Here is a 25,903-nt window from a genome sequence, read left to right as displayed (position 1 = left end):
CAGTAGACCAGAGATTACCAAAACAGTGTACACATGACATGACTAGAACCTAAACCAAAGCAGTAGAAAGGGGAATTAAAAGAACAAAATCTGCAAGATTTTTTTAAAAGACAAATCAAAAAGCAATTTATAAAAGGAACAAATACAAAAGACAAAGTATAGAGAAAGAAACAATAAAAGTGTGGGAAAGCTGGAAGTCAGATGGTGATAAGTTAAACCAAATAGAGTTGAATGATAGGCCAGCCTTGAGAAAAGTTAGAGCAATGTGATTTACTCCCAGGTTGCTTTGTGAAAGGTACCCTAGAAGTATATAGAAAGGTCTAAAACAAGATTGACTGAAAGTCTGTTCAAGATGAAGGGTATTTCCAGGTCAAGATGAAGAGTATTTCCAGATCAAGATGACGTTAATCTCCACTAAAGCTACAGTAAGAGATTTTCAAGACATAAATCCATTATGGACAGGGAGAACAAGAGAGGAAAGCTAAGTGGAAATTACAGTGTAGCTGTGCAAGTAAGCTATACAGTTTTAGAAGCTGGGAAGCACATGTCTAAGTACTATGGTAACTAATAGATCCAAGAATGCCAAATCCTAAATCATCAAGGAGCAAAGCCAAGAACCAACTGTGTATATATCGTGCATCTTTCTAAAGGCCCAGGAACAGTGAATACCTGGTACTTCTGGAGTTTAAGAGAGAATAAAATAGAGGACTGGTTGAAAGCTGTCAAGTAGCACTGGATACCTAAATTTTCTCCTTCACTCCCAACCACCAGATCATTGCCTCGCCCCTTTTTCCAGAGAAGACCAGAGGTTTTTGTACTAGATGGAGTAAAACAGAAAGGTCTCTAGACTGAGGAACACCAAGCACAGTCAAGGAGTATAATTACCAAAAATAGAGAGAATGAGTGAAATGAATGCTAAAAACACCCAGTTGTCTTCCCTGCAATGTGCTCCCAGAACACAAGAAGCCAGATTCTTATCCTCTAGGTAGGAGACCAAAGAATTTTCTCTGAGGAATCTTACTAAGCCACGAGAAAAATGGAGAAGGTATTGACAAAGGATTGAGAGGGGGAGGGGATCACTCTACAAGGAAATTAAAAGTTGACAACCTCTAAACATTCAGAAGTGCCCATATGCTCGAGTCCTCACTCTTGAACACAGATCTGAGGAAAGCCTCAAACATAAAAATAGAGAACAAAGGAACAGTGAAGAAAAAAAAAGAAACCTAAAACAGACTCTGTACAAAGGAGAGCTCTTCTCATCAGCACTAACTGCATGATCTTTCCCAACTTTAAAAATCCTTCAGGACCCCATATATCTCTCTTGCTGTACTATCTTCACTTCTCTGCCTTTATCTCCATTTCCTCAAATCAGCCTAATCCAAATTCAGCTACAATTATACCATCAAAAAAAAGGTTGCCAATTATCTCCACTTTCTTACACCTAATGGACACTATTCGACCTCTAGGCAACGTTCAACCAAATCAACCACACCTTCCTAAAAAGGCTCTAGTCACCAATACCACATTTTCCTGGTTTCTTCTTCCATTTCTATTTGATTCCTTCTCAACTCTTTTGCAAGCTCAGTCTCATATAGACCTCAAATGTTGGCTTCCTCAAAGCCACTTTTTTCCGACTACTTATGTAATGGTTAAGTTAAAAACTTGGGAGCCATCTTGAGATATAGAAACCAGGGCGCTAGAAACCTTAGGACTTCACTCTCCCTCACTCCCCATTATCCATCCATTACCAAATCATGTAGATTTTTCACCGTTCTCATTTCATCATATTACCACAATGACCCTCTTAACTATCCTTTCTATCTGTGCCATTTTCTACATTGTAGTCAGCGAACTTTAAAAAACCACAGATCAGATCACATCACCCTCTGCTCACAGCGCATTAATGTTATCTCACTGTCCTCAGGAAAAAATACAAACTTTTAAATGAAATCTACAAGATGCTGCAGAATTTGACTCATATCTACTCCTCCAGCCTCATACTGTGCCACTTTCCACCACTTTATGGGCTGCAGCCTTCTCAAAAGTGGAACAGGTAATATTTTCTGTGCCCAGAGCCATCTTCTCCTTTCTTTCCTAGTTAATTCCTGCTAATCCTCTCAGGTATCAGATCAAAGATAATTGTACTAGCAATACTGGCCTTGAATACCCCTGCACTAAAAGTCAAGGGTTAGGCAGCCCTGCTATATCACTGATTGTAAACCAATATTTTTCCTTGGACACAGGCCTCAGTTAATTATCTATTTGATTATTTGCTGGTGTTATGTCTCTTTAATTGAACTCTATACATGAGGGCAAGAAAGACCGATGTTTTCTTCTTTACTGGATCCCAATACTTATCACAGACCTATACAATGTACTTATACTATTTGTCAAATAAATAGTGTGAATCCAACTAGTATTCATAAAGAACACTACGATGAGTAAGAAACCAGCAGTCCCATATAGGGCTAGGAGGTACAGTGAAAGGACTAAAAGAATTTTCTAAATTTAAATATCCAAACAGACCACAAAGGATATCACTTTTTAAAAATAGTGAGCTATAAAGGCCTTTGGGCAACTCAACAGTCAATATTCAAAATGTAAAATCAAATTCAGCAATCCTATTTTTGGTAAATCATCCTACAGATGAATGGGCATATATATATAAAACACACAGTTATTCTTATAGTAGTGTTTGTGTGAGCACACAAATACATGTATGTATGTATATAATTACACACATGTATATGTGTATGTATATATTTTGTCTTTACAACACAAGATGAGAAAGAATCTAAACATCTATCAACAGGGAAATGGTTATATAAAGTATAGCACATTTAAAAAGTGAAAAACTATGCAGCAATAAAAAAAATTTTCCTAAGAGACAGTTTTCAATGCACTAATATGGAAAAATCTCCAAGAAGTAAAAAAAGCAACTACAGAATGTACAATACACTACTTTTGTGTTAAAATAAAAGGGGTAGGGAGATGAGAATGTACATGTGGATTTACATAAGGAAACTCTAGAAAGAAACATTAATAATAATTCGTTAGTCTTTGAAAGGAGCACTAAAGAATGGGGCAAACCAGAGAAAAGGAGGTAATAAGTTGATTTTTTTAATCTTGTGTGTATATGACCCATTCAAAAACTAAAATCCATATAGTAAAACTATAGTAAAATCACAAGCCATCTTAAATAGAAAAAAGGGAGTTCAAGATCAAGTTTCAGCCCCTATCTTATAGCATTTTAAAGATAAGACATCTGAGATTTAAACAGAACAAGCAAATAAGAAACCAACTACAGCAACTAATATTCAAAATCAAGATTTTAGAATTCAAAACAATGTATAAGCATTTTTTAATACCTGCTTCAGCTTCAAAACTAACAAAAACAATAGAAACTTGAAGACTGATATAGAAAAATGTAAATATATTGAAAAATGACTCTGGACAATGTAAACCTTAGGTAATATGCTTAACATTTCCCTGGCATCTACAGATAAAATAATTGAGAATTTTTAAACTAGAGAGTAAAATAAAACAAACATTTAAAAAAATCCAAAAAGATAAATGCATGAATAACAACTTGTTCATGAAATGCCCAAAGGTAAAAAAGGATTATTGCTAAGGGCAACAAAAATTGAGTTATACTAAAGGCAACTGTAAGTTTATAATTCCAAACTGTATTTTATCATGTGGAATCAACTTCAAGTATTACCTTTCATTTTTGAGTGTGTGTTAATCAACGGATCAGAACAAATCCTGCAGGGCCACCATGGGCGTCTCTTGAATTTTGCCCAGATGAGATCTCCAACTTCATACTTCAGTGGTGTAGACTTTTTCTTGGTCTGACACTTTAGATAGACAAAACATGGGGCATCAATAAGAATCAAAAGCTTTTGAAACAGTATACCATCTTCCCACTAGCCCTTTAAGAAAGCAATAGCTAAAAAATTCTAGATGAAAACATTCCACCTTAACAATTACAACTAAATTACTTTGTCTTAATTGTTCATAACATAGCCCTTTACACAGAAGTAGCTCTCAATTTATATTTGTTTTATATAAGTAATTATCTATATTCTAGGAAAATAAATAAGCTTTTTTGATTTATTAAGAGCTAAAAACGGAAGTAATAGATAAACAGAATCATCCCAAGGAAAAGGTATTTTTGCCTTAGTCCTTGGATCACACCACATTAGGGGGTTAAAAAGAGAAAATTATAAAGAGAAATTTTAACAATATCAAGAGACTGTGATCCCAGTACAATGTTATAGGTCAATTCTATCTCAATAAAACTAGGGCAAAAGAGAGAGAGAGAGAGAGAGAGAGATTGTGGTCCTTTCTGCAGGTGATATTCTACATCTTTCCTAAACAAACAGGCATCCTAGTAAATTAACAAAAATGGCTCAAATTAAATAACCCAGAAAGCTACAGGCTAGATTCTAGCAGTGTCAATACTGGGATATTTCCCAGCACACACAAGAGAGGCAGGCTGGCTGACTCCAGAACAGAGCACTGCACAACTGCAAGGGACACAGCTCATGCAGAATACAATATGAATCAAGCTCCTTGAACTTGTCCAGTGCAGAGACCCCACCTGCATCCTTCTCCAAAAATATTATGCCTAATTGATTTGCAATCCAAATGCCTCCATCTCAGCTCTAAACCCATATCCATTCCTTTAACACCCCATACACAGTACAGATCTCCTGCCCTTGAGAGGAAGACAGCTTTGTATTTAGTAGAACTGAGCTTCTCAGCTGATAAGCCACACAAAGAACTGCAAGTGTGCTGAGATATTTCTGGGTAGCCAAAAGAAGAATCTAGGGTATCTGGAAAAGAACAACCTATTCCATTTACTCAAAGGAGATATACAAATGTTATTAAGATTTTCTATAAGTGGCAAGTCTTGAAAAAGACCTGGTGGGCTCCTTCCTCAATGTGCCCTCCTTAATGCCTAAAAAAGTACCCACCTGGCACAGAGTATTCAAAGAGAGTATGCTGAGTGAATTGACTGAAGTCATTCAAATAAAAATAATAACTAATGCCTGAGACTCAAGGATATCAAAGGATTAGGCTCAATTCAACGATTTATAAGTTACCATTCAACTTTTAAGATTGCATTCACATAGAAGTTAAATTAAATCTCGTAGAATACCCTTATGAAAAGTATTATGATTAGTTTTTCATGTATATAGAATTACTAGGTAATAAGACAGAAATGACATCTCATTATACAAATAAATTTTTAAAAAGTTTGAGGGGCCGTTTTTGTCTGTTATCGGTTTGTAAGTTATCAGAAAAATACATGACGTCAAAGCTAATTAGCTTTAGAACTTTAAAACCAAGATACCAAGACTGGATATAAAAACAAACCTTTTATTTGCCTGTGCTAAAAACTACAATTTAAGTAGGTTTCCCATAAATGTGTGATATAATTTAATTTTTGATCACTTAATTTATTTTGCAATTATTGCTAAATATGAAATGTGCTTGTTTATTCAAGTCCTAAATGACTAAATATACTAGCATTTATTTGATGTATGCTATGTGCCAGGCATTGTTCCTCCTTTAATCCTCTTAAAGTAGATACTATACTACTCCTATTTTACTATATGCTTATAATCATGTAGTTTAGTTAGGTGGCAGAGCCACCTGGGAAGTCCAACACTCGATCTCAAACTCTCAACCACTACTTTATTATCTAATAACAATAAAACCCCATGATTATTACGTGCTTTATGACAAATTTAGTCATCATCAACCTATGACATGTTGTTGGTTCTATCTTCCCCTCATATTACTACTACTACGTGATTATATCATCAGGAAGGATAGCCATAAAACACATGCCTTCAATAAATAGCAGAGAAAGAACATTTCCGGTATCAGGTAAAGCCAAAATCACACAACCAGACAAAGCATTAATGAACTGTCTTCTGACTCTATCACAAATTATGTCACCTTAAACAAGCCAGTTAATTCAGCTCACATTTCCTAAGCCATAAAATCATGAAACACCTACCACGGACCATCAAAATAACTATTAATTCTACTAATACTTTCACCCAGAAGAAATAATCTAAACAAGTGAAAGATTGCAGAAAAATATTTAAGGCAAATATTTATGAAAACAAAAAGTTAACATCCAAGAAGACCTGTTAAATCATGCTGACAACTCAATAAAATATGGAAAGTGCAGACAGTTATGGGATACACACATACAACACACCAACCATTTAGAAACTATGCTGAAACTGTAATCATGATTTTAAAAAGTCATTAAGAAATACAAATAAAAGTTTCATGAAATTAATGGTATCATGGGTGACAATTTTCATAAACCTGAAATAATTCTCTCATCACTTTCTTGATTCATTTACCATGATGACCATATAAAACAATATATGCAAACTCATTGGGGAAAAATGTCTACACAAATACATATTATTAATACTATTATTAATGCACAACATCCAAATCCAATTGACCCTTATATTTAAAAAGTTAGACACGGGCAAGAATTCCAGACCAAAGAAAGGGTTCCAAACACAAAAACAGAAAAAAATAAGGGGAGAAAAAAAGAATAAGACTTCTCTTCAGAGGAGCTTCAAAATTTCACCTTGGAAAGAAAGACTTGCAAATAACTCGTTAAACCTATAATTCAACTGCACATTAACTTTCTAAACACTTAACATACAAAGCTTAACAAGAGACACAGATGAATTTCTGATCTCAAGACACTTGGGGAATAACAAGGAAGAATAAAGTGAAGAAATGTCATCTGAGCTTAAAATAGCAGGATAGCATACTTCAGAACAGCTCTGCCTAATATCTATGTCCAGCTGGAAGAAATGCACTGGAGCTAAGCCTTTTGATATATACTATCGGGGCAGACTGTGCTCGCCCATAAGATATATCCCCCATACCTGTCAATGTAACTTTATGTGGAAATAGGGTCTTTACAGATGATGAAGATAAGGTCAATTAGGGCGGTCCCTAATCCAATATAACTGTGTCCTTATAAAAAGGAAACTTGGACACAGAGACAGACATGCATAGAGGGAAGATGATGTGAAGACAGAGAGGAGATCGTCAACTACAGAGAAGGAAATGCTGAGGCCACCAGATGCTAGGAGAGGCATGGAACGGATTCTCACAGCCCTCAGAAAAAAAAAAAATACCACTCCAGACAACTTGACATTGTACTTCTAGCCTATAGAAAAGTAAGACAATTAAAATTCTGTTGTTTAAACCACCCACTTTGTGGTACTTTATTATGGTATTCAAAAAAAAAAACAGTACACAAACATTACCTTGCTTTAATTCTCACATTAGGAAATAGCATTATCTCCATTCTATGAATAAAGAAACTCAGTATCAAAACAGTTAAATCACAATTGGAAAGACTGAGATTTAAACCCACATTTGATTCATTCTAAAGACCGTGTGGGGTGGTGGTGGTTTTTTTTGTTTTGCACTACAATGCCCTATTTTCCTCTCATTTTAACTACAAGAAAATATGGCCAGAGTTTGTTTTGTGTCTAAATCAAACCTAAAAAACCAACTTGATTCAAAAATCTCCATTTCTTTTTCCTTACTGACAGTAACATGTCACATTAAACTCTCCTGTAAGAGCTTGTCACTGCCATTTTTAAAGGACTGATACATTTCTGCAATCACAAGAAGTGGCTCTTGAACCAAAAGCTATGGTCAAAAGACATGTGAGATTTGAGTATTTTCACTAACTAAATTTCCATCAAGAGGTTCAAATCAGACCTATATTGCATTTCTAAGATAGAAAAACTCACGTAGTCCAGGAATATTTCCAGATTTGGAGACAAAATTTAAGTTGTGTTCTATTTTCATGCTATTTAACGTTACCACAAAGTGGATAATCCTTGAATATTAATACCCTCCTCCCAGGCATATCCAAAACTTACAGTTGAGTGAACTACTCAAAATCAGCTAAATCATAGTACAATGGTATCTTTTTTCCTTTATTTTAAAAATTTTATTGTGGTAAGAACACTTAACTGGGCTCTATCCTCTTAGAATTTTAAGGCTATATTACTGTTGTCTATTGGTACAACAAACAATAGCTTCTAAAATAACTTAGTAACGTATTGTACTTGAGGACTTGTACTTGAGGTAAAGATCCAGAGGAGTGGGGAAAAGCACTAGTACTTTACTTGACAACAATCAAAGAACTTACCGCAACTCTAGGACTCAGTTTTTGTTCTGGTTACTAAGAATTCCCATAAAATTATACTTGCATAAGATGACAATGACAATATACAAGACAAAATCTATCTCTTTAGATAATTTAAATGATATCTAAAATCTATTTTCCACAGGTGAAACTGCCCATTTTTGAGAATAAGATCAACTATAAATATATCATCTTCTGGCTTATAAACTTAACATTTGTTAACACTGCCACTGCTTCTATCAATTCCAGAAAGAAAAAAAATTAAATAACTTGGTTTAAAATACCAAATTTTAAATGTTATACTAAAGAATTATACTATATAGAGTTATTTGAATTTTACTTTAAATTTCAACTTTTTCCTACCTGGTCAAAGTGACTCCTTTATTCCTGTGATAAAAATAAGTAGTTCCTCTATTTTACAACTAGGACATCTAACATGAGAGATTACATAAAATTCACACTGTTGTTCATTTACTATAAAAAATGTTTGCATAAATAAAATAATACAGATAATCTTACATTTGTATAAGTCATATGGTTTACAAAGCACTTTGATTATAATCTGATGATAGCAAAGCTTCTCCTCAAGTCTACACAGCACCAAGTCCATAGCAGAACCTCAGAGAGTATGGTTGCCTTACCAGAAAAAAAGAGACTCTTCCAACACTAGTTCTGTGTCTAACACTTAGCCCAGTACCTGGCAAAGAGTAGATATTCAATAATTATTGCCTAGCTGATTCCCCAAATTGACTAACGTGCTATGCTTTACTAAAAGAACACTTAAGCATATATTTCAAGTTAATTTCAAGGAGAGTCCTTAGTAAATCTACCTATAAGAAATGCTACAGGGAGTCCTGCACCCAAAATAAAGGACACTGGGCAATGACTCAAATCCACATGAAGAAATAAAGAACATAAAGGTAACAAATTAGGTAAATATAAAAGGCAGTAAAATGTATTTTTGTTTTATAACAAGTTTCTCATATCTGATTTTAAAGAAAACTGCATAAAGCAATAATTATAAATCTGTGTTGATGTGTAAACAATATATAAAAATGTAATTTGTGTGACAATAAAATGACAGAGAAGGATAAAGCTACAGAGGAACAAAGTTTTATACTACTGAAATTAACTTGTTATTACTCCAAACTAGGTTTGTAATAAATTAAAATGTTAGTTGCAATCTTAACCACTTAACCAGAGCAACCACTAAGAAAGGGTGTTAAGTGTGTGTATGAGGGGAGGAGCGGCAGGGGGGAGGGGGAGGGAGGGGAAGGAAAAGGGAGGGGAAGGGAGAGAGGACAAGGGAATTAAAATGTTACACTAGAAAAAAACTAATTTAACACAAAAGAAGGCAGTAACAGATGAGTAGAAGAACAAAATATAAGACATAAAACAAATAGCAAAATGACAGACATCAATCCTACTTATCACTAATTATATAAAATGTACATGGGTTTAAAACTACAATTTGAAGGGAGAAATTGGCAGAATAAATTTAAAAATGATCCAACTATATATATATATGCTGTCTATAAGAAAATAAAAGGATCAGGAAGAAATAACATGGAAACAGTAACAAAGAGGGAGTGTCTTCTTCTTTACCATCACACAAAATACACTTAAAGGCAAAATGGTTACTAGTGACAAAGACTGAATTCCACTTAACAGGAAAGTGTAACAATTATATATGCAGGAAATCAGACTCCCAAATTCATGAAGCAATAACTGACAAATAAATGGGGAGAAAGACAAATAATAAGAGACTCTGAAACCCACATTCAGTAATGGAGAGAACTAGACAGAAGATCAATAAGGACACAGAAGACTTGAACAGCACTATAAACCAACTGGACCTAACAGAGACACCTGAAGAATATTCTACAGAACCGCAGAATATGTAGTCTTCTCAAGAGCACATAAACATTCTCAATGATAGACCATACATTAGGCTATTTAAAAAAAAGTGCAAATAAAATTAAAAGTTCTTAAAAAACACAGAGTATATTCTAACCACAATGGAATAAAATTAGGAATAAAAAAGAAAGAAATTTAGGAAATTTAACAACACAATCCTAAATAACGAACAAGTAAAAGAAAAATTCACAAAAAACTTTAGAAATTACACTGAAAATGAACACAAAACACACCAGAACTTATGAAATGCAGCAAAAGCAGTTTTTAGATAAACATTTATAGCTGCAGACATGTATATTTTTAAAAACTCTCGAATACCCTAACTTTCCACCTTAGTAAACTAGAAAAAAAAAAAAAAAGACAGTAGACTACACCCAAAACAAGCAGAAGGAAATAAATAATAAAGATTAGAGGAAAATGTAAGAATAGAGAATCAAAAAATAGGAAAAAAAACCTCTCAAAAGTTAGTTCTTTAAAAAGGTCAACAAAACTGATAAACCTTTAGCTAGATGGGCTAAGAAAAAAGTCAACTCAAATTACTAAAATTAGAAACAAAATCAGGGCATTACTTTTGATTCTACAGAAATAAAATGGATTATAAGAGAGTAGTATAAACAATTGTACACCAACAAACTGAATAGATGAAAATGACTTAAGTCCTAAAAACACAAAACCTACCAAGACTAAAAACACAGAGAATATCTGAATAGACCTAAAACTAGTAAAAAGTATTGAATTATTTTCTGTATGCCTCAAACTAATATATTGTTATATGTTGATTACATCTCAGTTAAAGAAAAACATACACCATGACCAAGTAGAATTTATTCCTGGAATGCAAGAATTATTCAAAATATGAAAACTGATAAATATACATTAACAGAATAAAGGATTAAAACTTACATGGTCATCACCACTGGTGCAGAAAAAGCATTTAACAAAATTCTACTCTCATTCATGATTAAATATATTCAACAAACTATGAACAAAAAAACCCTACCTCAACATAATAAAAGCCATATATGAAAAATGCACAGATAACATCATGTTTAATAGTGAAAGAATGAAAAGCTTTCCCTCTATGATCAGGTACACAGCAAGAACTATTTTCTCCTCTTCTATTCAACATAGTACTAGATGTTCTAGCCAGAGCAACTAGGCAAGAAAAAGAAATAAAAAACAATTGAATTGGAAAGGAAGAAGTAAAATTACCTCTATTTGTAGCTTTCATATGTAGAAAACCATAGATTCCATACACAAAAAATTTGAATATAAATTCAGCAAAGTAGGAAGACACAAAATCAATACATAAAAATCAGCTGAATTTCTATAAATTAGCAATGAACAATCCAAAAAGGCAATGAAGAAAACAATTCCATTTACAATAGCATCAAAAAGATTTAACCAAAGAAATAAAAGACTTTTACAATAAAAACTACAAAAAATATTTCTGAAAGAAATTAAAGAACACAAATACATGGAAACACTTCCATGTTTATGGATTGGAAGATTTAATATTAAGATGTCACCACTACATAAAGTACAATCCCTATCATAATCACACTTTTTGCAGAAACAGATACTCATCCTAAAATTCACATGAAATCCAAGGGACCCTGAATAGCCAAAGCAATATTTTTTAAAAAGACAAAAACTAAAAGATTTATATTTCCCGATTTCAAAACTTACTAAAAGCTACAGTAATCAAAATAGTTTGATACTAGCTTAAAGACAAACGTATCAACCAATGGAACAGGAAAGAACGCTGAAAATAAACCCTTGCAGATATGGTCAAATAACATATTGACAAAGTACCAAGACCATTCGATAGGGTAAAGAAATGGTAATGGAAAAACTGGATATTTACATACAAAAGAATGAAGTTCCATCCTTACCTAACACCATATGTAAGCATTAACTCAAAATGGATCAGATCTAAATGTAAAGCTTTAAATAATAAAACTCTTACAGGAAAACATAAGACAAAAGTGTCATGTCACTAAATTTGGCAATGTTTTCTTGGATATAACACCAAAGGCACAAGTAACAACAGAAAAATTAGGCAAACTGGAATTCATGAGAATTTTTAAATCTTGTCTATTAACTAAGTAAAAAGGCATCCACAGACTTGGAGAAAATATTTGCAAATCACATATCTGATAGGGGATTAATATCTAAAATACATAGAGAACTCCTGAAATTCAACAAAAAATAACCTAATTAAAAAATGTACAAAGGACTTTAGACATTTCTCCAAAGAAAACATTAAAATGGTGACTAAACATATGAAAGATGCTCAATATCACTAACAATCAGGGAAATGCAAATGAAACCTACAATGAGAAACCACCACCTCACACCTATTAAAATGGCTATTATCAAAAACAAAAACAAAAAAAACACAAAACAAAATAAACCAAAAAAATAAATAAATAACAAAATAACAAATGTTGATAAGGATGTGGAGAACTTGGAACCCTGTGCACTGCTGGTGAGAATATAAAAATGGTATAGACACTATGAATAACGATATGGTGATTCCTCAAATAATTAAAATGAAAATTACCATATGATCCAGCAATTCCACTTCTGGTATATATCCAAAAAGAACTGAAAGCAGGATATTGAAGAGATATTTGTACATCCATGACCAAAGCAGCATTATTCACAATAGCTAAAAGGTGGAAGCAACTTAAGTGTACATTAAGAGATGAACAGATAAGCAAAATATGGTATGTGCATACAATGGAATACTATTCAACTCTTAAAAGCAAGGTAATGCTACAATGTGGATGAACTTTGAAGACATAATACTACTTGAAACAAGCCAGTAACAGCCAAATACTATGTGATTCCTCTTATATTCCTCTTTGAATTATCAAAATTACAGAGAGCTTATCAGGGGCTGGGGGTAGAGGAGAATGGGGATTTATTTTTAATGGGTATAGAGTTTTCCTTTTAAAAGATGAAAAAAGATCAGAAGATGAATGGTGGTGATGGTAGCACAATATCATGAATGCACTGTCATATGTTGCTTAACAGGGATACACTCTGAGAAATGTGTTATTAGGTGACTTTGTCGTTGTGCCAACATCATCGAGTATGCTTATACAAACCTAAATGGTACAGTCTACTGGATACCTAAGCTATACCACCGTCATATATTTGGTCTGTCATCAACTAAAACGCCATTATGCAACACGTAACTGGATTTAATATCACTGAACTGTCCACTTACAAATGGTTACAATAGTAAACCTTACATTAAGTGTATTTCACTACAATAAAAATTTCAGAAAAAAAAGACAAAATAGAAAATTTATTCAGACATTCTTCAAGTGAAGAGACTGAATTAGTAATCAGGAAACTTCCAACAAAGAAAAGACCAGAATTACGACAGTTAACTGGAGAATTCTACCAAATACTTAAGAAATATTAACACTATTCCCTTCATAAACTCTTCCAAAAAATAGAAGAACAGTTCCCAATTCATTCTATGATGCCAGTATCACCCTAATACCAAAACAAGACGATATCACACACACACACAAAGAACAGACCGATAAAACCTCAATAAATAACAGCAAACAGAATCCAGAAACACAAGAAAAGAATTATACGCAAGACGAAGGGGGATTTACCCATTATGTAACATTAATCAATCAATATAATAGAACAAAGAGGAAAAAAACACACGATCATCTCAATAGATGCAGGAAAACCAACACATCTTTATGATAAAACCACTCTAAAAAGTAGAAATAGAAGGGAATTTTCTTAATTTCTATCTATGAAAAACATACAGCTAAGAACATACTTAGACATGAAAAACAAAGCTTCCTCCCTAAGGTCAGGAACAAAACAAAAATGTCTACTCTTGCCGCTTCCATTTAACACTGTACTAGAGGTTCTAGCCAGGACAGATAGCTGGAAGGGGGGCGAGAAAGAAAGGCATCTAGATTGCGAAGAAAAAAGGAAAACTATCTCTATTCGCGGATGCCATGATCCTCCACATACAAAAATCTAACACACACACACAAAACTATTACAGCTAATAAATTAATTCAGCAAGGTTGCAGGATGTAAGATTGATTTTACAAAAATCAATCATTTTCTATACACTAGCAATAAACAATCTGAAAATAAAATTAAGCAAATTCCATTTACAATAGCATTCAAGAGTAAAATAACTAAGAACATATTTAACCAAGGTGACAAAAATTTACACATCGAACACTACAAAACATCATTGAAAGAAAATAAAAGACCTAAATAATGGAAAGATTTCCCTTGTTCATGGTCTGAAAGATTTAATATTGTTTAAATGGCAGTATTCCCTAAATTGACCTACAATATTCAATGCAATTCCTATCAAAATTCAGCTGCCTTTTTTAGGAAATTTGATAGGTTTGTCCTAAAATTCATATGGCAATACAAGGGGCCCAGAAGGCAAAAACAATCTTCAAAATGAAAAAAAAAGGTTGAGGATTCATCCATTCCAATTCCCAATATTACTTCAATAATCAATACTGTGTGGTACTGGAATTAAGGATAGACATACAGATCAATGGAACATACTTGAGAGTAGAGAGAGATATAAAGCAATACATTTTTGTACAACTGATTTTCAGAAAGGGTGCCAAGACCACTCAACAGAAAAAGAATAGTCTTTTCAATAAATGGAACTGGGACAACTGTCTACTAATATGCAAAAGAATGAAGTGGGATCCTTACCTAATAACATATACAAAAATTAACTCAAAGTGGATCAAAGACCTAAATGTAAGTTAAAACTATGAAACTCTTAAAAGAAAACATAAGCAAAAATTTTTGTGATTTTAAAGCAGCCAAAAGTTTCTTAGATATGATAGCAAAAGAACAAGCAACAAAAGGAAAAATAGACAAATTGGACCTCAGCAAAATTAAAATCTTTTGTACTTCAAAGAACATCATGAAGGAAACGAAAACACAACTCGCAGAATGAGAGAGACTATTTGTAAAGCATGTATCTAATCAGAGATTTCTAATCATAGTATATAAGGAACTATTATAACTTGACAATAAAAAAACAAATATCTCAATACTTTAAAAATGGGAAAAGGACTTAGACATTTTTCCAAAAAAGACATACAAATGTCTAATATACAGGGAAATGAAACTCAGTACTACAATGAGGTAATAATACTTCTCATCCAGTAGGATGGCTAGAATCAAAATGACAGGATAACAAGCCTTGGTAGATTTAGAAAATTAGAACTCTCATACATTACTGTTGGAAAAGTAAAATAATATAGCCACCTTGGAACAGTCTGGCATTTCCTCAAAAGATTAAACGTTGGCATTACCATATGACCCAACTACTCCAAGTTATATTACAGCTAAGAGAAATGAAACATAAATTTACCACACAAAAACTTGTACACAAATGTTCATAGAAGTATTACTCATCATAGCCAAAAAGTAAGTAGAAACAAACCAAATGCCCATCAAACTGATAAATGGATAAATGTGATGTATCTATACAATGGAATGCTACTCATCAATGAAAAGAAATGTGCTTGCTATATGCTACGACGTGGATGAATATTAAAAATAATGCTAAATGAAAGAAGCCAGTCACAAAGGACCTCGTATTATGAGAGTTCACTTATATGAAGTATCCAGAATAGGCAAATACAGAGACAGAAAACAGATTGGTATCATACTTATATTATTACTATTAACACAGCAATACTGCAAGGTTGGAAGTATTAGTCCATTTTCTGGAAGAGGAAACTAAATTTCTAACATGTAAATATGACCTTTTCATGACACGGTTATGATGCTACCATCATCACTAGTGAGCTTTATAAACAGTATAGCCATTTCTATGAAACATCCTTCTCAGAATAATTACTCAGCCATTCAAGAAAGTTATTTAGTGAAACATTTCTATATCCAAGCACTGTTCTATATATTGAGAATACAGCAGTTACCTAAACAGACAAAAACAACTGCCCTCATGGAGCTAATATTCCAATTAGGTATAATAGTCTTTAAAAAAAAATAAACGAAACCCCCCTCAAAAAGGAAAATGAAGTGGGAATGAGTGCTTAATGGGTATGGGGTTTCAGTTTGGGGTGATAAAAAAATCTGGAACTAGATAGTGATGATGTTTGTAAACACCGTGAATGTATTTAATGTCACTGAATTGTACACTTTAAAATGATTATAAGGATAAACTGTTATGTTTATTTTATCACACACACAAGAACAGGAAGAGACACACATACCCATATATGTATATACGCATGTAATTAAATATATAACGGAATAAAGAAAGGTAAGAGACATAAGAGGTAAGAACATACAATGAGAAGGGCCAACTATACACTTAATCAGAGTCGTAGGACAGAAGACAGAGAATGAGGCTGAGGAATAATAGCAAAAATTGGCTAAGAATTCACCAGAATTAAACAGTCACTAATTCACTGATTCAAGGAGACCAACTAATCATGAGTAGATTAAACAGAAATCCACACCTAGACACATCAAAATATTATAAAGAAAACCAACCCCCCTGCCCTGCAAAAAAAAAGAAAAAAGAAAAAAATCTTTAAACACAACCAGGGGGAAAATAGACACATTACCCTCTAAGGGAGGAAGGTACTTGCTAATTCTCAACTACTGACCTCACCCAGCAATAATGGAAGTCAGAAGACAGTAGAGTGGTATTTTCAATATGACATAAGAAAATATACGCTAATCTGGAATTCTTTATCCAGCAAAAATATCTTTTGAGAGCTAAAAATACAGTTGCAGACAAGCCAAAATTGAGAGTTAACCACCAGGAGACTCTCAGGAAGGAAAATTCTAAAAGATATAGTTCAGACAAAAGGAAATCATCTCAGGTCTGAAATGTGAAAAACAAAAGAGTAATTGTGTAAATGAATTTAAGTGTCTGTAAGGTTTACATATTAACTATGGAGAAGAAGGTAATGGGAATTTTAAATATTGAAAAGTCAGGGAGGCCTGTTGTAATTTCTGGGGTTACTTCTAAATGAAATCAAATATATAATTCAAATTTGAAGGAGCATGGGGGGAACATAAAAAGAACAATGAAAAAAAATTTAAGTCTAAAAGGCAAGGAAAGGGGAAAAAAACAAGACAAACAGCACAAAATAACATGGTAAATTTAAACCCAAATATGTTTAAAATTGTATGCCTCTAATAAATAGCCTCAAAATATAAAATGCGAAACTTGGCGGAACTACAAGAAAAAATAAAAATTATAATCATAGTGGAGATAAATCTCTCTTGGTAATTACCAAATAAGAAAAAAAAAATCACAGCATTTTTAAGCATTTAGAAAATTTCATCATGGATAATCAATCGGACCTAATGAATATATATAAATTCCTACACTCTAATTATGGAACTTAAATTTTTTCCAAGTACAGGGAATATTTGAGCATTCAGTATGTGCTAGGCCACAGAGTACATCTCAACCAATCTGAAAGGACTGGAATCATTTGGAACGTAGTCTCTGTCCATAATGTAATTAAGTTAGCAATTAATTACAAAAATATAACTAGAATATTTGTTTGGAAATTAACAAGTATACTTTTAAATAATCCTTAGGTCAAAGAATAAATCATAATAAAAATTTTAAAATATTTTGAACTGAATAATAAAATATGTCAGAGATCACAAAAAAAGAACGTAACTCTAGTATTTTTCAAAAGAACAGCAAGAAAGTCAATGTGGCTGAAACAGAGTGAGAAAGAAAAAGAACGGGAAGAAATGAAGTCAGAGAAATGATTCAGGGACAGGAAGACCTATGCCTTATAATGCCCTTTTTCTCTGAGTGAGATAGATGCCTTTGAAAGGTTGACATTTTATTTTATTTCATTTTGGTGTAGATAACATAGCAATATTTATTCTAAAGAATGTTCTTAATTTTAAAAATGTTTAACATTTCACAAATTTGCGTGCCATCCTTGCACAGGGGCCATGCTTATCTTCTCTGTATCGTTCCAATTTTAGTATACGTGCTGCCGAAGCGAGCACAGGGTTGATATTTTAAAAGGAGCACTCTGGGTGCCATACTGAAAACAGCCTTAGGGGGTTGGGGTGGAAGCACAGAGACATGCTTAGAATGTTATTACAATAATAATCCAGGTAAGATAAAACAATTATGTGAAGCAATCTGGAATTGGTCAAAGGGGTGAGAAGTAAGAAGAGCCAATTAAATTTGCTGGTGGAGTAGATATGGGTGCTACCGAAAGAAGAGAGAAGTCAAGGATCACTCTAAGGGTTTATGCCTTAAATACAGGAAAGATGTGAGTTGCCATTTACTAAAAATGAAGAAGACTACAGTGGTCCCCCATTACCTGAGATTTGCCCTTCCAGTTTCAGTTGCCCTCTATCAACTGAGGTCCAAAAATATTAAATAGGAAATTCCAGAAATAAAGAATTAGTTTTAAAATGTGTACTGTTCTGACTTGCTCAATCTCATCCCACCCAGGGTATGAATCATCCCTTTGTCCATCATAACCATGATGTATAGGCTACCTGCCAATTAGTCACTAGCAGCCATCTGCTATCAAATTGACCACTGAGGCACTGCAAGTGCTTGTATTCAAGTAACCCTTAGTTTACTTAATAATAGCCTCCAAAAGCAAGATTAGTGATGCTGGTAATTCCAATATGCCAGCAAGAAGCCAGAAAGCTTATGTATCATCATCAGGTCAGTAGTAGCTTATGCTATATCACAATGCCTAAGTCATTCACCTCATTTCATCTCATTACGAAGGCACCGTATGATATCATGTCATCACAAGAAGGGTGAGTACAGTAAGGTACTTTGAGACCACATTCACATAACTTTTATTACAGTATATTATTATAACTGTTCTATTTTATTATTGTTGTTGTTGTTAATCTCTTACGGTGCCTAATTTATAAATTAAACTTTATCGAATGCATGTATGTATAGAAAAAATAGGGTATATAGGGTTGGGCACTATCCGCAATTTCAGGTACCCACTAGGGGTCTTGGAAGGTATCGTATCCCCCATGATAAGAGAATACTGCAGAAGTAGGATTGGGGAAGAAACATCTTGAATTTGGTTTTGAACAATTTAAGTATAAAACTTCAATTTAACAACCTAGTGAAAAAGCCATTGTATGTATGATTCTGGAATTCTGAAAAGAGGTCCAAATTAGAGATATAAAAATTTGAGAGGCATGAGGGTCCAGACAAAAGGTCATCAAGAAAAGTGAGTACAGACAGAAAAAGGCGTCTGAGGACTAAGTCCTGAGGCATAGAAATAGGTAAGGATTCTTTTTAGGCCCTGAGGGAATCACTTGACCAACAGAATCCTTAATTTCCTTCATATTCTCAGTGGGGGATGGGGAAGAAATAGCAAGGTTCTTGGAAATAACTTACCCCTATGGTCTAATCAATTTTATTATCACCTCTTGGAGAGAAACATGGCAATACCCTTTGACGTAATACTCACATTCCTGGGATTCCATTTTAAGAAAATAATCCAAAAGAAAGAGAACGACTAAAGACTATACCATTTTCTCTGCATCTTTAACTATAACAACAAAAGTGAAGATAAAAGCTAACTGAAACTATAAGAAGATGGCCAAGGAAATGTAGAACAATTTGCTGGTTTATTAAAGTCATTAAAAATTACCATGGAAGCCAAAAAAGCATTAAAAGACAAAATACAAAACCTTTATTTAACCCGGTTCTCATTTTCCCCAAGAATACTCACCAATGGAGCTTGCGGCTGTAGTGTTTAACCTGAGATGACTCATGGATTACAATCCTAACCTTATCCCCAAAGTTTGCTGCAAAATATCTCAACAGTCTTTGGAAACAAATGACATCATTCTATTTACAGCTTTCTGTTTTTAGTAGTGGTATTTCCATTTACAAAATATAGTATTTCTCGATCGCTGAAAATGTCAAATCCTAGAAAACGCAGCATTCCTACACATGACGTTAACATCATTCTTGAAATTGTTAGCTAAAGATTGATGTCATGAATCCGATTTATGTATACATTTCTTATGTTAGGATTAGAAACAAGTTCTATTTAGAAATAACTCCAAGAACAGTTTTTATATTTTATTTTCACATTTAAAATCAGTCAGATTTGCTTCAGCCTCGAAGAGTGTGTTTATGTAAAATTAACACTGGCAGCAAACTGTACTTTTTTTCTAAATGGGAAAAAGGTTAAAGATGTTATTACCACTATGAAAAAATTAAATGTGTGTAATAAAAAATAAGCAAATTTTAATTGTTATGTATAGAACTCTGGTGGGTTTTTCCCTCCTTTTAAACTTTCTTTAATTGTGTGCCTGTTTTATGCAATTCAGGTTAAAAAGATATAAAGAAGTAAAACTTGCTAAACAGGTTTTTAAATTTCTCCCATTTCTCCTCTAGTCACTTGAGGATATGTTTTAATAATACTAAAAAATCTTAGGCCACTTAATAGAAACTACGGTCTTATCTCTGTCTTCCTAGGTGTCACATAGTGGTAGATGCTCAGATGTTTGTTGAGTTGATAAAATTTAAGTAATTCATGTCAAATCACTCATTCACGCAAGTATTTACTAAGCTTAGAAAATGGTAAACGGCTTATTTCTACAGAGTGAAAATTATGAAAGACTCACTCTCTTTGTCTTACAGTAAATACTTATTTTCAAAAAATATATTTTTCCTTATATTTAAGCATTTTATAAATATTGTGAGTGGCTTATAACTGAAGGATGCAACAAACAAGTCCCCTGAGAGTTCAGAGCGTCTTTGGAGGAGAGAAATTAGCAAAATAAAATACCACAGCTGCTAAGATAGGGGTGGGGGAAGAAAGTCACTAGCTTTATTATTCGAAACAAACTTTTCAAATAAACTTCGATAATGACAGTCAAGGTAAGAATAGGTGGCTCCCTCCTGAGAAATAAGGCTGGGACCTACGTACTATTGGTTTTCAATCTCTTATTTCACTAATGCCCACCTCAAAAGCTTACACACCAAGCTGTCTACAGTTCCCCTTACAGATCATGCTCTTTATCCTTCCATCTCTTCTCTGCCTGGAATTCCTCTCTTTCTTCAAGGTCCCTTCAGGAAGCCTTCCATCATCTCCTATCCCTTGGCTGGACCCAGTACCTCTCCACTATATCCTATATCTATCTCTTAGCTCATCATTATACTGTGTCTCCAATTTATGGTTATCTATTCCACCAGTCTTTAAGTTCATGAAGACAAGGTGTCATTCACTTTTGTATCTCCATTATCTAGGACAAAATACAGGTTCAATAAAATAAAAACATGTTAAATGAACTGAAATAACCTAGGTGCCTTATTCTGCCAACTTCAGCGCCTGTCAAAACTTATGGGTCCTTTGAGCACATTATACTAAGCAAGACAGGTCAGAGACAAGTAATGTATGGCAGCACTTATATGTGGAATCTAAAAATTAAATCTGTAAAAAAAGAGTAAAATGGTGGTTACTAGAGAATGGGCAGGGTGGGGATAAAAGTGACTGGTAGAAGAGTACAAACTTGTAACAAGTAGTAAATAAGCCATAGACATCTAATGTACAGTATAATGAACGCAGACAATAATATTGTACTATATATGTGATATCGCTACATTAGCAATTATATTACAATATATATAAGTGCACCAAAGTAACATGCTGTACACCTTAAACTTACTCAATGTTACATGTCAAACTTATTCAATTAAAAAAGAAAAACTTATGGGTCCTTAATCCATGAAACCCTCATTTGTCTTAAAAAGATAAATGTTATATTTAAACACATCTACATTAAGGTCTTTACTTCAAAGATGGTCAACAATCAGTCTTTTTCCTCAAAACTCCCTGGTTCAGGAATGGGCAATACCACTAAATTTGGGACAGAAGTAGGATAGCACATTAGAAGTTAGTAAAAGACTATTAAAAATTTTGAAGCTATAGTTCGGTAAGTAGCCTTCAGATTACCAATTAGTCTCCCATATATCCAGATTTTGGAAAGGGTGTACACTCTGGCTATTCAAAACAAATATATTAGCACAATGGGAGTATCTCTTTCCCCAAAGTTTATTCATTATGGGGGCTTAGACTAACACAGACATTAGGTACACTAACAAACTTGGTTTTCTGCAAAAGCTATGGAGTAACACTAGATTTTGGGGAGGATCACAGATCAACGTTCCTCTCTGAAGCTTCTCTCAGTTCTAACTTCAACCTTCCTAACTAAGCACAAGTGAAAATAGAAACCCACTTCCAACGTTAGAAACACCCCCGGATATTTTCAATCAAAGCATTCATAACCATGTGTGAGTATTCAATATCATTCTAGGGATCCCACCTCTCTTCAAAAGTAGACAAAAATAAAAATAAAGAAAACTGTCTACGGCCATGCTACCCTGAACAAGCCCTACCCGCTCTGATCTCGGAAGCTAAGCAGGGTTGGGCCCGGTTAGCACTTGAATAGGAGACCACCTTGGAAGACCAGGTGCTGTAGGTGTAAAAAATTAAAAAATAAGGGATTGTAAGCTGACAAGGTCCTTGCAATCTGTGAGGTCAACCAAAGGTTGCCTCGCCCAACAAATAAATTTAAAAAAAAAGAAAGGAGTATCTCCATCCTATATTTCATTCATCAGAACTTAAGTGGGGTTGAAATGCATCTCAACCACGTCGCAGATTGAGTGATTGCTAAGCAAAATAACTATACCAAATAAGTATAGTGATCTGGCCAGCTACATTTGGGCACAACAAGAATCAGGTACTATGCTGAACAATTATCTCAGAACCCCAGAGCAGCTTCTAAGGATAGGCCAGGAGGGTATTTTTCTCCATATAATAGCTAAGAAAATGGAGGCAGAAATTAAGTCATTTGCCCAGGTTCACAAAACTTGTATCAAAATAGCAATTAAGGGATTCAAATCTGACTCCAGTAAAAATGCTTTTTACATTGCACCAGTCTAATTCCCAGAACATAAATCAGAATTTTCTTTAAGGATTCTATACTTTACAAATCAATATTCCATAATATTTAAATATAACTCACATTCCCTCTAAACATTTTGGAAGTCCAAATATTCCCCCAATGAAAAACAACTAACTTTAAAAAGTCTATTCACAAAAGCAAAGCCACTGAAGCTGTTCTGCAGCTATCAACATATTTTCTGCTTTGCAAACAGCCTTTACTTGAGCCAAGGAAGGCACTAAAATCTCAAGAACAGTTTAGTTTAGAACAATGTATAGTTTAGAAAAGCAATACTTTAAATATGCCTTAGTCTCATCATTTTTTTAAATGGCTAAGAAAGAGAAATAACCTAGATGTCAGACACTTGTCTAAATAAATGATAAAACATCTATACATACATTGGAACACTTTACAGAAATTTTACACACACATGTATTGCTAAGTGGGGAAAAAAAAGTTACAAAAAGGTATGTATACAATGATATTCAATTTTATATAAACATACATTTTCCTATGCAAATATACCTCGGGAAAAATCTGGAAAGATAGAGGTCAAAATGAAAATACCTGGATCTTTGGATATGCCAGTGATTTTTTTGGCTTATCTACATTTTCTAATTCTTCTACACTGAACATGTATTATGCATATAGTTTATTAAGATTGATTTTCTTGGATATCAAAGTCACATATCACAAAAATCACCATTTTAACCATTTTTAAGTGTCCGATACCATAGTTTTTGGTATATCTTGCACAATATTTTTAAGTAAAATTTAATACACATTTCCTTTGTAGGTCAAAATAAAATGTAGAGAAATGCAACAGGACAGAATTTCCTAGCAACAGTGAGAAAAATGCACTCCAAAAAAATCAGCATTACGTCTTCTGAATTGTCTTGAAAGAATCTAAATGTGTTATCTCTATGCCTCATTTTCATCATCTGTAAAACAGGGACAATAGTACCCACTTCAAAAGGCTCTTGAAAGCTAATATGTAAACACATTAACATGAAAAATGCCAGTAGCTGTTAATGTGTAAGCACTGTAGGTGTTAGCGTATTTAAAAAGCTTGAAATTAGAAGCCTGTTTTTCCTCCTCTTTCGGGTCTGATTCTACCCTAAGCAGCAACATTTAAGGATTTTATTTTTTATCTTATTAGTATGAAGCCATTATTTTGAGAGAGAGTACAACATAACGGTTAAAAGCATAGGCTACCTGGAGCCATACTTCATAAAGCTGTTATAAGGTGCCTGGCAAATAGTAACAACTTAAAAGGCAGTTGCTATATTATTCACTGTATTTCTTTGCAAAGGTTAATAATTTCAATTACTTTAAGAATTAATGACAGCATAGGTACACAACCTCTATTAACATTCTTTATTGAAAACTATTTCAAATTCCAAATAACTGACCTAAAAAATGTTTAAATAGAAACACAATTTAGTATAATTCCAATGCTGTTACTACCTTTCTTAAAAAATCAAGTACATATACTTACCCAAACGGTATTCAAGGGACTCCATAAACTGGCCACAATCTGCCCACTCCATCTTACTTCCTACAAAATCTCTTTCCACACTTTAAAATCTAACCAGTATGTAATTTGCACTACATACTCCCTCCTACTGCACCGCTCCTGCCTCAGAGTGCTCTCCTTCATTATGCCATGTCTAAATCTGTCCCAAGTTTCCTTCGGAACCTAGGTTGAAGGAACTCTTCCCTACTCAACCTACTCCACTCCCATACACCTTGCCGTTTGGGAGTGCTGAACTGCTATCTTGCATACTAATCATTTTAGAGATGCAGCTACTGCCCCTGCTACTAAGGACTTGTCTTGGATCATTTTTATTAAGGAAACGACAACACATGATGAGAATATGTAGACACACAAAGTCAAAAAAACATCATCAAACCTAAACTTTTTACAGATCATTTCCTTTTCTTTCAGGCCAGCTTAAATCTAACATCAAGACTTACAATATACTATGACTAAAAATGAACATCCCCTTTGAAGGATCTATTCCCAAAGAATGATAAAGACAGAGGGACCAAATGACTTATCTAAGACTATGGGATAAGCAAGGTAAGAAGATAAATGTCCACACTATTCTGTGCATTTGTAAATCGCTAAGTCTTTAAAGTCTTAATCCTTAACATACATTTCATTTGCTTATAATAAAATGATAAATTATATACACTGAAGCATATTTCCTATGCCAACACTACAGTTCTGTGTTATACTAGAAATGCATGGGTGTAATTCCTGCTCTGCCCTTAACCACCTGTGAGATTTATGAAAGCTACTTTACCTCTCTGAGCTTGTTTCTTGACTTGTAAAAGTAGGATAATACTGTCTCCTATTTAGGAGGTTGTATCAACTGAACAAATGTTAATGTTATTATCGATGACCTGTACTAGATTAAGAATAATCTTGTACAGGTCATCAATAATAAATGGTGGTTATTTTTAGTTGGTGATTACAATTCTACCTTGCAAGCACTGTGATTTTCCCAGTCTCAAAACTGCAAAGGAAATGTTCAACTCTAGAACTGTATATTGTAGTAAACTACTACCATAAGCTTATGCATTACTTCTACCTCCCTCACAGCCACATAATCTAATAAATGCATGCAAGTAGTCTAATTGTCAAAACTCTGTTAACATCTATTATAGCACCTGAATCTTAAAAACCAGGTGAAGCAAGCAGCACAGATTTTACTATCTCATATTTACAGATAGAATATTTTATTATCTCATATTTCAGACAAAGAAACA

At 33.6% G+C, this 25,903-nt stretch overlaps 1 protein-coding gene and 1 non-coding gene across 10 annotated transcripts in view; both read right to left on the bottom strand.

Moving 5' to 3' along the window:
* Positions 1–25,903, bottom strand: part of NSD1 (nuclear receptor binding SET domain protein 1) — a 131,871-nt gene that overhangs the window by 71,411 nt on the left and 34,557 nt on the right. For 8 of the 9 annotated variants that reach the window (XM_039880055.1, XM_039880059.1, XM_039880060.1 and 5 more), the window contains one exon: positions 3,722–3,857. The exons of the other annotated variant lie outside the window; for it this stretch is intronic. In XM_039880055.1, coding sequence (XP_039735989.1) covers positions 3,722–3,857 — 136 coding nt within the window. The remainder of the gene's footprint in view (positions 1–3,721; positions 3,858–25,903) is intronic. 9 annotated transcript variants of the gene reach the window in all.
* On the bottom strand, positions 18,078–18,184 carry LOC120616703 (U6 spliceosomal RNA). Its single transcript, XR_005656658.1, has one exon. It is a non-coding gene; the product is annotated as a U6 spliceosomal RNA (small nuclear RNA).

This window comes from Pteropus medius, unplaced genomic scaffold, assembly GCF_902729225.1.
Source record: "Pteropus medius unplaced genomic scaffold, Ma_sr-lr_union100, whole genome shotgun sequence".
In the NCBI taxonomy this organism is placed as follows: domain Eukaryota; kingdom Metazoa; phylum Chordata; class Mammalia; order Chiroptera; family Pteropodidae; genus Pteropus; species Pteropus medius.
This window is presented reverse-complemented; position numbering and strand designations above follow the sequence as displayed.